Source organism: Rattus rattus, chromosome 4, assembly GCF_011064425.1.
Source record: "Rattus rattus isolate New Zealand chromosome 4, Rrattus_CSIRO_v1, whole genome shotgun sequence".
In the NCBI taxonomy this organism is placed as follows: domain Eukaryota; kingdom Metazoa; phylum Chordata; class Mammalia; order Rodentia; family Muridae; genus Rattus; species Rattus rattus.
Window position 1 is genome coordinate 6,765,999 of NC_046157.1, and position 15,154 is coordinate 6,781,152.

A 15,154-nucleotide genomic window follows, 5' to 3' on the forward strand; every position below is an offset into this window, starting at 1 on the left:
GGGGTTGGGGATTTAGCTCAGTGGTAGAGCGCTTGCCTAGCAAGCGTAAGGCCCTGGGTTCAGTCCCCAGCTCCGAAAAAAAGAAAAAAAAAAGTAATAAATCTTTCAAAAAGGTTTTTTCTTTTTAAGATTTATTTTTGAGACAGGATTTGGCTGGCTACAAGTAGCTCTGGCTGCCCTGGAAATCCCTATGTAAACCAGGCTAGCCTTAGACTCAAGAGATCTGCCTGCCTCAGCCTCCTAAGTCTAGAATTAAAGTCATACAGCACTGTGCTTGGCTGTTTTGTATTTTAGAGTGGGGTGTGTGTGTGTGTGTGTGCAGATGTATAAGTGTGTGTGTGTGTGTGTGTGTGTGTGTGTGTGTGTGTGTGTGTGTGTGTGTGTGTATACTTGTATGTACATGAGGACAGGCACCTACAAAGGCCAGAAGTATTGGATTTAGAGTTATAGGTAATTTTAAGCCACCTACTATGACTGGAAATTGAACTCCAGTAAGTACTCCAAAAAGATAGCTTAGACTCTTGACCACTGAGCCAGCTCTCCGGCTTCTCCGGCTTGGACATTCTCCCTCCCTCCCTCCCTCCCTCCCTAAAGGTTGCCTTGGTTTCCCGTGGGCCAGGTCAGTTTGTTCTTAACAGTGAGGCCACTCCTTAAATTAAATTGTATTTTATATCAAGATTGCAATCTCAGAACTTTTAGTGCTCTGAAAATATAAAATAGCAACTAACTCAAAACAAAACAAAAGACTATATTCCAACAAAGAATTTTGTTTCCACAGGCTTCCTGGTGCCAATTAGAAAGGGAAAAGATAAAAATCCGCTCATCAAACCCTGTGGTAAGAATCACAAATGCCACACAACATGTTGTTTCCTGGATGGTGGCTGGTACTTGGTGGCTGGGTACCTGAGGGAGCCGACTGTGAGGGGTCAAAGAGGGAAGTCTGAGGCCTTTAATTCCTAAAGTACAAGGAAGCGAGATCGAGGACGCCTGTGTGCCCGACTTACCTCCCACTGCAGGTGAGGCGGGATGTTTCGAATCTGGATTTTTCTGCTCCTGTAAAAACAAGACCAGTCTAGAACTTTTCCTCCACACACTCAAACTTCAGCAAATAACAAAATCAGATGTAAGTTCCCTGTCCAACTGTATCCACCAAACCTTATACAAACTGTATCCACCAAACCATACACAGACATTCCTACGGGAAATCGTAGGTCCCATGTATCCCCCAAGCCATACAGAGCCCATTCCAACTGTAAATAGCAGGCACATGCTTTAAGCTTTCCAATTACCTTGGGCGGGAAAAAAAAAATCCTGAAATAGTCACAAGTTAAAGAAAGTACAATTTAAATACAGCCTCGCGGTTCCAATTTCCTACCAAGGCAGTCTAAAGTTAAACCATCAATCATATATTGTTTCTAAAGTCATTTTCTCAAAATATATAAGCTGGCGACTGGTCCTATCCCTAGGCTCAAGCACACAACTAGTAAAATCACAAATGCTATGGGTTTAAACGGAACCAGATTTTGTTTTAATTTTCATTTAAAATTGTATTTCTGGAAGGTGATTTTTCATAATTGAATATTAAAACATCATAAAAAAAAAAAAACTCGGACCTCCCAATCCGCGCAGAAATCAACGCTTGTTTCAGGGTATCCTCCGGTCCTATGTAAATGAAAGCGTACATCTCTTACAAATGCACCGGCCGGCAGTCCACGCTGCCTGCCCCTCCACGCTGCCTGCCCCTCCACGTTGCCTGCCCCTCCATGCTTCAGTACTCGCCACACACCGACAATCTTCCCATCTCAGACAGGAAGCTTCCTCTGCACTTACCCCGCCCAGCCAGTTTCCTTGGCACAGCCATCTGGGCCTTTCACTACACTTCATTCTTTGGATGCTCTAACTAGGACAGCCTGCTAGTTTGATGGCTCTAAGTGATTTCGGTATCTTCTATCTTTTAATGTAATTATTAAAATTACATAGAAAAAAAAAAAAACAAGTCAGGCATGGTATCCAGGTTTCTTACACTAACACTCACGAGGCAGAAGGGGTTCAAGGCCAGCCTGGGAAGAAAGCAAGCAAGCACGGTCCTTCTATTTCTACCTTCTGAGAGGATGCTAAACCCTGAGAAGAAGGTCCGTCGGTGTGCAGAGGTGCACGCATTTGGGGGAACGCTGGAGAAGAGATGTGTTCACAGTGGACCCCCATTCCTTTCTCCTTTCTTGTGCCAGTATTATCAAATAATACAACCCCCTCCATGGCTTCAACCCAGGCAGGGCCTCAGAAAAATGCTGTAATTTAAGCAGTGAGTGGAGGAGAAAGAGAAGAACAGAATAGGAAAACCAGTGAGGTGTGGGTCACACGCAGCTTCTGGAAGTTCTGTTCCCTCAGACGACAGTAGCCTTGAGCCTCTGCACATGGATGAGACTTACTTCTTCCCAGGGCTTAACATGGTCTCAGAAGATAGGTCATTTGCTGGCTGGGAGCTCATAAAGGCCACTAGGTAAACCAGGTTGGCTAGGGTGAGATCACATGTGTGAACTGCTAGTTAATGTATGGAGGATGTTTGGAGACACAGTCTCTCTGTGTAGCCCTGGCTGTCCTGAAACACTCTTTGTAGACAAGGCTTGCCTCTGTCTCTGGAGTGCTGGGATTGAAGGCCTGCACCACCAGACCAGGCGGCTGTGTAATTTTTATAGTGTGAACGTGCTTTGTTAACGACTAGGGTGGGCTAGGATGTAGAACCCCATGTCTGGTCTCTGCACTGGGAAGGCTGGTCTCGAATTCTTCAGCCGTAGCTTTTGATAAAGACGCTATGGTGGCTACATAGAACTTCCCTTACATAAGGTATTCATATTGCTGCCTTGTTCATACATAGCCAGAGATTGAAATCAGCCTAGATGTCTGTCTATGGATGAATGGATAAAGAAAATGTGGCAAAATATCACTCAGCTTTTAAACTGAAATCACGATAGTCACAGGTAAATGGATGGAGCTAGAAAAAGAAAAATCATCCTGAAGGAACTCTGACCCCAAAAGACAAATATTGTTAAGTATCTGCTTACATGTCAGCTGTTAAAGTCTTTGATAAGCGGGCTCCAATCAGTATAACCCCTCCTGTCATTTTTGTCAACACTCAAGAGTTAATTTTCAGAGTAGAATGGAACTCGCTATAAGGAGGGGATGGGTTGCTTCAGCCAACACTCATGTGTCTTGTTCTACAGCTGCAGGGTATCCGTTTATTTGGTAAAGCCTCTGTCCCCCTGCAGCAGCAGAGAACCTACAAAGGGCAGCCCACCCCTTCCCTATCCTAACTGAATGGATCTAAAAGAATGGCGCCCACCGCAACAGATGCTGCTTTCGCATGAGGGCTGCATTTCAGGTAAGTGGAAACCGGTTGTTCGCTGTCTGTTCACCACAGAGCCCTCCTGATCTACAACAGAGCCGTGCTGTGTGCCTCCTCAGTGAGGTGAGCTGAGTCAGAGCTCTACACATGTGGCTTAGCGTTTGGCTCAAATGGGACACGTACTTCTCTGTTCCTTTAAACCCATGGATGTGGGCCTTGCTTTAAAAGCTAAACTTAGGACTTAGCGATGTGGTTGACTATAAGAGATGCTCCCCTTTTTGGTGTGATATTGTTGAGATGGGGTCTCACTACATGGCCTTGAACTCACAACTGTCTGTCTCTTGAGGACAAGGATTACAGGTGTACCTCCATGCTCTCTATGGTGGTTTGAAAATATTTGGCCCAGGGAGTGGCACTGTTAGGAGGCGTGGCCTTGTTGAAGGAGGTGTGGCCTTTTTGGAGGAGGTGTGGTCTTGATGGAAAAAGTGTCACTATAGACTTAGGCTTTGAGAGATTTTCCTCCTAGCTGCCTGGAGGTCAATCTCTCCTGTTGCCTTTGGAAAAAGATGTAGAACTCTTATCTCCTCCTACACCATGCCTGCCTGGATGCTGCCATGTTCCCACCTTGATGATATTGGACTGAACCTCTGAACCTGTAAGGCAGCCCCAGTTAAATGCTGTCCTTATAAGAGTTGCCTTAGTCATGGTGTCTGTTCGTAGTAAAACCCTAAGACACTCACCAAGAAAATACATCCTTGTCCCTTACAAAAACAAGAGAATGACTTCCCAGATTGGTTGGGTTTCTGCCTATTTTTAAAGCAAACAAATATCTTTGGCCACGAGAATGGCAGCCATCGCCCTCACTGCCACACGTCTAGTAGAGAGGTTTACTGGCCGTCTCTGCCTTGGCTCCAGGAACTTTCTAAAGTATATACCAGGTCCCCCATTGTCATTGATTGGGCTCTTGACAACCACTTCTAATCATTCCCTATGTTTAAATTTTGGGTTTTTTTTTTTGTTTTTTTTTTTTTAATTATGCAGCCTGTGTCGCCTGCCTTCTCTGATAATCTCTCTACCCTTATTTCTGCAATGTGGGTTGTATCTGGGGCTGAGCCCTCCACTGGCCTCAACAAGTTGTGGTCTCGGGTCTCTTGCATTGACTTCTGTTTGCTGAGAGAAGAGGCTTCTCTGATTACGGCCCAGGGTCTTTGTGGTAATTTGAATAAAAAGCCCTCATAGGCTCACAGGAAGTAACACTTTAGGAGGTGTGGCCTTATTGGGGGTGGACTTTGAGCTTTCAAATACTCAGCCGGTGCCCAGTGTTGCCGTCTCTTCCTGATGCCTGCCAATCCAGATGTAGACATCCTAGCTTCCTGTCCAGCACCATGTCTACCCGTGTGCTGTCATGCTTCCTTCCCTGACAATAGTGGACTAAACCTCTGAAACTGTAAGCCAGCTCTAATTAAATGTTTTCCTTATTAAGAGTTGCCATGGTTACGGTGTCCGTTCACACTAGTAATAAAAACCATAACTAAGACAGTCTTCCTTTATTTTTTGAGACTCTGTAGCCCAGGGTGGCTTTGAACCTGCAGCAACCTCCTGCCTCACCTCTCAAGGGCTGGGATTGGAGGTTATGAGTCACCAAATTTTCTTTTCTGAACCTGTGATTTCCTTCTTCCCCATCCCTCTCCCTAATACAATACCACCAGCACACTGTCTTTCCCCGCTCTACTGTGAAGAGACACCAAGACCATGGTAACTCTAGTAAAAGAAAGCATTTAATTGGGACTGGCTTACAGTTTCAGAGGTTTAGTCCACTACTATTATGGCTGAAAGCACGGTAGCACACAGGCAGACGTGGTGCTGGGCAAGTAGTTTAGAGTTCTAGATCTTGATCCGCGGTCAGCAGGGAAAGAGAGACAGACACTGGCTTGGGCTCTTGAAACCTCGGAGCCCGCCCCCAGTGACACGCTTCCTCCAACATGGCCACGCCTCCTAATCCTAATCCTTTCCAATGGTGCCCCTCCCTGGTGACTAAGCGTCCAGATGTGTGAGCCTACGGGTCCCACCCACTCCTATTCCAACCACCACACACAGCTTTATTATGTTTGTGTGTATATGTTTACAGATATATGTGCATTTACATGTGTGTGTGTGTGTAAAGGTCACATGTTAAGAGGACAGCCTTGGTGTTCTTACATGGTATCCATCTTGTTTTTGTGACAGGGTTTCTCACTGGTCTAGGGCTCACCAAGCAGGCTAGGTCGGCTGGCCAGCAAGCCTGTGGATCCAGCCACTTGTCTTTTTCTCCCCAGAGTGAGGATTGCTAACCCATAGCACCATTCCCAGCTTTTCCAGAGGGGTTCTGGGGATGAAACTCAGGTCCTGACGCTTGCAGCTATCCTGACTAATGCTTTCCCCCAATTCCACACCTGTAGTTCAGGTTGCAGGCTGATCATCCCGCCTGCACCTTCACTCTGAGAGCAAGAGCGAAGGCGGCGGTGGGTCCTTCCCCCCTTGTGTTTTAACTGAAAGCAGAGTAGGACCCTCAGTTAGCAAATGGTGCCCTTAATAAAACTACGGTCGCTTTCCCCGTGGCTTTAAAATGCAGGAGGACCAGTTCCACACCAGGACAAGGCAAGTCCAGTCCTGTGATGGCTGATTCTGCATCCTGTTCAATTGTACTCACAGCTCCTCTGTAGATCCCCTCATTGCAAACCACTGCAGAACAAAACACGCGTGACCCCAACTGGCACACGGATGTCTCAGGGTATTCTCTGTGAATGCCATTATTTCTGTACTCTATAGCTTCCCAAAGGTGAAGAACGTTGCAGCTGGGTGAATTTCAGATGAAATAGATGTCAATTACAGACACCAAGAACTGAAAAAATATTACTTTCCTCATGACAGAATTTGTTAAAAGCTTTGACCATGCCGGGCTGGCCATTTCAGAAGAGAATGAGTTAACACGATTTGTGGGAGTCTAGCTCATTGCACCCCAGGTTCCATTTTAAATCTAGGCTCAGGGATCCCCAGGGAAACTGTAGACATATGGAGAAGCCAAGGAAGCCAAGAGCATCCTGCGGGATTCAATGAGAAATTCTACCTAATAGATCCCACTTGTTTCTATGGCAACTCTGAGATCCATCAGATGGCATGGGGGGAAATTGGAGCACTTTGGAAAACCTGCTGTCTGCACAGCATGGCAGGTGTGTTAACCGACTGTAGGACTCAGGCAAAGCTCGCCTGCTCCAGTCATGTAGGCAGGTGCTGCGGATCTCACAAACTCAGCACGCTTGATCATTTCTTAACTATTTCCCACTCCTTAGCTTAGAAAATTCTCTTTAAAACTTGTGATCATCTGACCGATTACAGGAGACAAGAACCCTGACAAGAGCCACGTCTCACTCTGAACCTACACCCATTATGGTTTGCCTTCCAACACGTATGTGCCTACTACAGGGTGAGCAGGAGCAATCATACAACAGATGGATCATACGATGAATGACTAAGATATTGCAGTGATCCCTCGCAGAGTACTGTCCGTGGAACAACTGTGGTCACGAATGCAGCGAGCCCTCCTTACTCTGTAAACATGTACCCATAAAGCTATATGTCCCCAGTAGCTTACAACTTGCATCTCCATATCGGGCAGGACTCCTGAAAGCCATGGTTGGATGGAACAAAACAGTAAGCAGATGTGTCTTGTCTGTATGGTCTATGGTAACAAAGCACTGTGGACTGGGTAGCTGGTATACAGTTGTGGGGCCAGCCTTCAGCCAGGGCCCTTTGCTGGGTCACCGTGTAGCAAAGAGTTGCAAGGGCATCACTCTGAACCACCACTCTGAGGACCAGGATTCCAGCATAGGACCTTGATGGAGGTGGGCACAGCATAAACTTTCAGACCAAAGCGTTAAGATGACGAGGAGGAAGGGAAGATTGGGAGGTGGGGATGCCGGCACACGAAAATGCCAACACTCTTCCGAAGCTTCAGATACAATTTCCTATAGATACCTCGCCCTGTCACTCTCCTCAACTCATACTTCACCATATAAAGAATAGCTCCAGCATTCCCATCTCCTCTGTGGGCTGATACTCTCTCTCCACTGCTCCTTCAGGAATGTAACAGGATGCAGAGGCATGGAGAAAAACAGCCATTCTTCTGCTGTTAGCAGGAAGGTTTCCCCAAACTACAAACTGCCATTCACACGTCCCCGAGTTCTCACTACAGCCCAGCTGCTACAGACTCTGACTGAATCTGTGTAGTAAGGAACCTTTAATCTTTATAAACTCAGCTGCCTCTGGTATCCATCATAGCAATGAAAAGGTAATATAGAACATGTTGATTTTTTTAGATTCGCTTCTAGAGCTCACATTACACGATTTGAATACAGAGAAATCTACTGAGACTAGGGGCACAGCTCCACAGTAGACTGACTACCTGGTGTGATCAAGGCCTTGGGCTCAGTCTCCTAGCGCCAAGACAAAGGTAGGGATTTAAACTTACCTAAAACAAGCAAACAAACAAAAACAAAAATAAAAAAAAACCCACTAATCTTGTTTTCTCCAAATTTCAAATATATCTATTGCATTTAAACTGGGAAAAATTAATTAGGGGTAACTTCCTGGACAAAAGTGTGAGTTATAACGGATGCAGAGGATTTTGTCAAGGATGTTTTTCCCCCAGTGGCACTGAAGGAGGTGCAAGGTCCTCACCTCCGCCCACCCAAGCTGCTTGCACCGATTCACCAAGGCTGCTGCTCCCAACAGGCAACGGGAGTAATGTCATTTGTTGCTGTGCCCTGAATTTCCTCTTTTGGAATAAAGAACTTGGTTTTTCAATTTATAAGAGCTCCACGGTTCAAAGACTGGGGACTTTCAAAGTTGGACAGAACACAGTTTACATTACAACACAGTCATGAGCCTACAGGGGCAAGGGGTGGGAGATAATGGCTCAAGAGTATGTGTGTGGGTGTCAAGTTGACAGGGGTGGATCTTGTGATGGTTAATGCTAATGGCCGACTTCACAGAACCTAGAGTAACCTGAGAAAGAGGATTCTGGTTAAGCCTGAGACATTGCACTGATTACATTAATTGATGTGGGAAAATCAGTCTTAACTGTAGGCAGAAGCATTCTCTGATCAGAGGATTCTGAATCGTATAAAAATGGAAAACGGTGTGGGAGGTGTAGATGTCAGCCTTGTGAAGGAAAAAGTGGGGTGGAGAGCAGGCCCCTGAGACTCCTAAGACAGCTCCCTGCTCCCGGAACACCCATGAGACAGCAAAAAGAAACTGAGGCCAGGGGCGGTAGCTGCTTCCCCCATCTTCACAGATATGCACCCTGATGCTGGTCTCTGGAGTCTGATTCCAAAGATTCCTCACACTTGACTCTGTTACCTCTCACCCCCCTTCCTCCCCCCTGTTCCCACAGATTCACTGCTTTTGACTTAGCTGTAGACACAATGTAACTAGCGGCTTCAACCCTGGCTTCCCCATTATCACCGGCTCTACTCCGGAACTGTCAGAATAAATCCTTTATCCTTTGAGTTACATTTGTTGGAGTATTTTATCGCAGCAAATGGTGGGGGTGGGGGTGGGGGTAAGACACCATCCTAACGTGTGGAGCCTAGATGACGTCTACGCGATCTGTGGAGGGCCCTGCATGTCAGACACGCATGACTAGAAGCTGACTAATGATTTTTGGCTGAAATCTTAGAAACAAAAGAGACCATACTAAGAGAAAGCTTGACCTCCAGATGCCTATATTCAGTGGAACAGAAAGTGAGAGGGAGCAGGGCTGCTCCAAAGAGGCAGATACTCCAAGTCCCAACCAACTTTTGGGAGGATATAATTAAGAGGCACTGGTGCAAAAGACTGGAGCGCATAAAAAGGAGAGGAGGCAGGAGGTGAGGAAGGGACCAAAGGTTAAAGGAAAGCCTCTTTGATCAAGAGGCTGTTTTGTGAAAGATTCTCTGATATGGACAAGGGGACGGGTAGACTCTGACTGAGGAACAATAGAATTCCGGAAACGAGGGGTGTTCTATAAGCAGCAAGCAGGAGCACTTGGAGTTGAGCAGGAGGTGACCCATGCCACTGCTAACCCTGCTTCTCCATGGTGGGCAGACACAGCATGAAACTCTCGGGCTGGACTGGGTCTCTGGTCCTCAGACACAGCATAGCAGTCAGCTCAACAGAGAGGTGGCTCTGCGTCCCCAGCAAGAGCGGAAGGAAAGAGGTTACAGTTTTAAAACCTGGTAGAAGTTCCAGGAAAGGGAGCATTAACGTTCCTCTGGTTCTGTGTCTACTTTTTCCTTAAACACTGTTTTCAATAAAGGTTACAGCAAGGATGACAGTCCTTCAGTAGTATCTGGAGGCGTTTTATAAATGAGGAGGTGAGGTTTAAGAAAAAGAAAGCAGGCCTAAGGAAGGCAGGAGGCTTCTGGCTGCCCACTGTATACTTTTTGGTTTAACACTTACAATACTCTCAGGAAATACCGGCAGTCCCACTTCAGACAGCAAATGCAGGCTTAGGGGGTGTGGCTGTATGGCTAGACCATGCCAGGACATGTCTGCTTCAGAGACCACGGCCTGGACAGGTCAATCTCTGTTAAAAGCAGCCTCTCAGCAGAAACAAGTTCAACATGATCAAGTGTTAACTTGATAATGCACTTTGTGGTTATGTGCCAACAATGGCTATATCCTACAACTGGAGACTGTATGGAGGGACACACAGACACACACAGACATACAGACACAGATACACACAGACATACACAATCAACCATGACAGCAATTCATATACGACAAGGGACAGGACCACCCTACTGTGTGAGAGGCAAAATTCCTGGCATCATCCTTGTCCCAGGAAAGGCTCTTAGCACTCCCATGCTACCAGCACATCTTCCCTGCTCCACGGTATCCATCTCAACCTGCAATCAAGGACTCAATTTTCTCTGTTCCTTCAAAGTCTGACTCAGGAAGGAAGCGTTGCTAGAGCCAACAGACAGAGCAATCTCCGTCAAGCTGTGAGCTGACATACATCTGAGACACGAGTTTTAATGCAGCTAAGATGGGTCGTACAATCACAGGGACACTGTACGGAAACAACCGTAATGACCGATGTCTTGAGCATTCTAGAGGGCGACTTATGGCAAGCAGATCTTTGGACATTTCTGCAGCCAATCAACCAACCAAACTTGTACTCGCTTGTAAGTTAACTACTGGGCGGATCAACTCGGGGAAGTGACTCTTACTATCACACCCACTTAGTGACAGGCAACATTAACAGCCCCCTAAAGTCACAGCCACTATAGGAAGCAGAAGCAAGATTCAAACTCACACTCAGAGACACCAATTACCCTTCCTCAGTAATCCCTGAAGCTCTGAGTAATCTGAAGGAACCCGGTGTCCCCAAGACCCTTTCGGGAATCCACAGGGAGAAAACCATTTTCCTCATCATGAAAAGACGCATCCCACTTGCTGATATCTGTGAAGGTTGTGCAAATTAACAGCAAATCCAACTACAGGTGCCGCAACCTGATTGGAGGCATGGGCACTGGGCTGTACGGAGACTCGTCAAGTTCCACCGTCATATGCTGTTGAAGCAGTAGAGATTATTATTAAAGTATGCAGACTCCAGGGTCAAATTCACACACAGGGAAAGGCGATGACGCAACAGGAAGCATGAACACCGGCCGCATGGGGAAGACGACTCAGAGAGAGATGGGAAAGTTGGATTCTGGGAAATCCAAACCCACCAACAGAGACCAGCAATGGCCGATGCTGAGAACTGGGTGTGAGACAGACATTTCCTGAAAATGGACACAGTGAAACACGCGAGTTTGTCTACAGTGCTGAAATTTGGCATCTCAAATGGAACTCAGAATTTCACATACACGTGTGTACCGGTCACGAGCCTGTAGCTTCCTCAGACCTGGAGGTTTGCGAGTGGTGACGCAGCGAGGCATGGACTTTCATGACACTAACGTAGCACATGGACATTTGCAAGCTCTGAGCTGCTCAGGCGTCCATCAGTTTTCAAGTGACCACAGCATCCTGCAGTCATCAACGGTTTTAGAGTAGAAGTATATTAGGAGTCACTCACGGGGCTGAAGATGGCTCGCTCAGGGGTGAAGAGCACTGGCTGCTCTTCCAGAGGTTCTGAGTTCAAATCCCAGCAACCACATGGTGGCTCACAACCATCTGCAATGGGATCCGACGCCCTCTTCTGGTGTCTGAAGACAGCTGCAGTGTACTCATATACATATAATAACAAATAATAAATAAATCTTTAAAAAGAGAGAGAGACCACTATTCGTCAGCTCGGGGGCAGCATAAATAAGCTAAATATTAAACCACCACACAATAAGCTAAAAGCTATTAAACCATTCTTTCTGAGGCGATGTAGGTTGATGTCGTTATGTAGATGAAGGCAGACAAGATAAAAACGTGGCCTGTCATTTGACAATAAGGAAGGGAGGCGGGAACAGAGGTTTAAGGAGGGAGGGAGAAGCAGGAGAAAAGGAGCCAAAGGAGGAAGGAGCTGGGGGAACATGGCAGGAGATGTTAAGATTCTTCTCTGTGCACAGATACAGGTTGTTATGACTACTCTTAAGGGATGGGTGTGTACAGGATTTTGTGCTGTCTAGATGGGCAAATTACATCTTAACAATTGGATCAAAGGATACTGTGTGGTGTGTTCTTTCTTTCATGTGGCGCCTTAATTGAGTTCAAGAGAATGTGTGGTGGCAGGGCACACAGGGCCCACCACAGAATTCTGAGGTGTACGTCTGGCGTGGGAACAACCCGCCAAGGGAACTGTGAGTAAAAGCAAAGCAGTGTGGCAAGGTGCCAGGCTGGAACGGCTCACGAACTGCCTGGGTTAGAGGGAGCCCGGGAGAGAGAGCTCGGAGCAGTGTGCACGGAACCAGTCGCGACATGCCCTTCTTCTTTTTTACCGCAAAAGGACGATGAGTAGTCCTGATGGGTACAAGAGCCCGCTCACCTGAGTTTGACCTCTGGAAACCACGTGGTAGAAGCAGAGAGGTGACTTCTCTGACCTTTACACGTGGGCTCCCCCACGAACACCACAGATGATAGAGAATGGACTCGTGAGAGAGGCTCACACTCCTCAGCCTGCTCCAGCTTCCTTTGCTTGCACTGCCAGTGTCCACCCTGCCCCTCACCATGATGCTGTCTCCTTGCTGTTCCTCTTGCCTCTTCTCTCCTACTGCACCTGGCTCTGCCGCTCTCTTGCATTCACTGAGGAACTTGGGAAGGCTGCCGTGAAGAGGCATCTCAGGTCTGTGGAAAACTGATCTTGCTTCTTTATCCTCACAGGGTAACAGCCTTAGACCTCACCTAGGCTCACCCCTTTATCTGACTGCAGACTCCACAAGCAATGGCAGGGAACAGGAACGCCCTACCTCCCCCAACTTCTACGTTTCAGGGAAACTGAGGCCCGATGACAATGGGTTAAGAAGCTAAGTAACAGTTAGAGAAATGTCGGTACACACTTAATCCCACCTGCATAACACACTGTGGACCAGAGTAGAGGCTGCACTGCTGGTCAGTGTTTTGCTCAGACTGGACCCATACTAAATCAGAACAAAATAAATGAAATGAACATAAACATCTCACTCCCTAAAAACATTTAGTAATGTGGAGAAATAAAAGGCCTAAGAGACTCTGTAGAGATGGGACGGGAAAGAAAAAGAAAAAGAAAAATTAACAACAAACTTGGTGATAAGTAGATAACTTGCAGATTGCAATTTAAGAATTTAAGAATTCGGTTACTCAGAAAGGATTCGGGTATTCAAGCTTTACAAGGACACTAGGGCTGTCTGACGCTCTTAACGTCTTTGTCACAACTTCCCTTACAGATTCTGCAGCCAGAGGCAAGCTCTCAGTCGCTGCTGACCTCTGCGGGAGTCTCTCTGGGTCTGGTCATCACTGCAGGAACCAGCCATCCGCTGGTGTGCAGGTTAAATGCCTTCGCTCCATCTCTATTGGTAAATTCTATCAACAGCCTCAAGTTGGACAAAAAGTAACAACTCCTTCCAGCCGGGATCACTTAAGTAAACCCTACCTTAAAAATCGAAAGTACCCACTACTTTTAGAAGGAGGAAGAAGGAAAAAGGCTGACCTACCCAAGGCCAGAGAAATCATGTTCTCTTGGGTTTTATGATATTTCTTTATCTTTGTTGTCACGTGCATGTCTAATGGGAAGCCAAGACCTTGGCCAGGGAAATAAGAGCTTAATTACAGGGCTCCTCTGGGAAGACGCAGCAGGTATGAGGTCAAAAAAGGGGAACCCACAGTCAGTAAACACTTCTAACGTCGATTTGAAGCTGCCAAGTCTTGGAAACCTACTTCATCTTCATCCCCAGTCCTACCTCCGTGATCATCACCACAGACGCCAAACTAGTCCCGAAACTGACCCTCGTAGAGTGAGTGAACAAGGAAGGCACTAGAAGCAAAAACAGTGTGGTAGCAGATGAGCCTAAACCCTGTGCACACACTTCCTTAACTCCACTGACCACACTGCTCGCTCCAATAAGACTCCTCTGAAAACTAACTGGTTTGCTCCCGCCCAGGGGTTTTACTCCGTGAACCCTCAGGTTAGCTTTTACAATACTGCTGTTGGAGCGACCCAACCAGACTATAAAGTAGGTTGCCTGACATCTGGTTGAATCTAGACAAGTCCTCACTGAAGTCCTCCTTCAGAGAGTGGCAGTGGGCTCCCGATGGTCCCCTCACATCAGACGCCACATCCCCTGCAGGTTTCTGCTGAGCTGAGTGTACCTCCCTTGCCTGACCACCAAAAAGCAGACTTCCAAGGCTACCTTGCAATTGTCCGGTCAGGAATAAAGGTATATCCTACGAGACACTTCTGCCTTCTGTCCCTGGCTATAAGACATCTGGTTTCCCAGGAGTCTCCTACTAGGAAATGCAAGGGCTGGGGTCCAGCCACATGCAGGAGCTGATTTCAGTTTGACAGACTGGTGCCCTAACAACAGTGATGGGGTGGGCCACGCTTTTACTAGGACTGATTAGCTACTCAAGCCTCCTGCCTGCCATCTAACCTCAACTGCACGTCAGGACAGGGAGACAGCCTGAGGGAGAGCACTTGTTCTCTCTCTATCTATCTCTCTGTCTCTGTCTCTGTCTCTGTCTCTGTCTCTGTCTCTCTCTCTCTCTCTCTCTCTCTGGATCTCTGTTTGTTCTTCCTCCTAATGTGGTCGCACTGAATAAACTTCTTTTTCTACTTTTCATAATTATTTGCTTAATTGCCCTGTTGAGGTTGGGTGGCCGAACCTGGCTGAGTAAGGTTTGCCAGAGCCCGGGCTCTGATCCTGTACACTCCTGGCAACGAACAGTGAATGCTTCTGGCCTGAGATTTTATGTGAATCTCGCTTCAGCTCGGGTGAATGTCCCCTCCTGGGACAGTATGTACAAGACTGTTCCATACCCACGCAGGGACAATCCAAGGGTAACTGAACTGAGACTGCGTAAGCAACCTGCTGTCTGTCCCACTTTGCCCAATGTGGCTGTTCATCCCTACACTCCCATCTTGTTTATAAGCTGAGATCCCAGCAGGGGGCACCACGAGAGAGGAAGTCGATAGAATTGAAAACCCCCACGGCCCATGACATTCTCTGTGACATCCATCGGGCTGAGTCAGCCTGGCTTTCCCCCAGCTGCAACCAGACTCCGCCTTCTGACCCTGATATGCAAAACTGTGTAATCAGAACTGGGTGGCAAACGCATGCTAGGGAGAGCACGCATGACCTCAGCCTTCAAGATTAGAAC

General features: G+C 47.1%; 1 protein-coding gene across 1 annotated transcript in view; it reads right to left on the reverse strand.

Moving 5' to 3' along the window:
• Igf2bp2 (insulin like growth factor 2 mRNA binding protein 2) overlaps positions 1-15,154 on the reverse strand; it is a 99,969-nt gene that overhangs the window by 29,318 nt on the left and 55,497 nt on the right. The window contains exon 3 of the mRNA XM_032900008.1: positions 1,005-1,053. Within this exon, the coding sequence (XP_032755899.1) occupies positions 1,005-1,053 (49 nt within the window). The remainder of the gene's footprint in view (positions 1-1,004; positions 1,054-15,154) is intronic.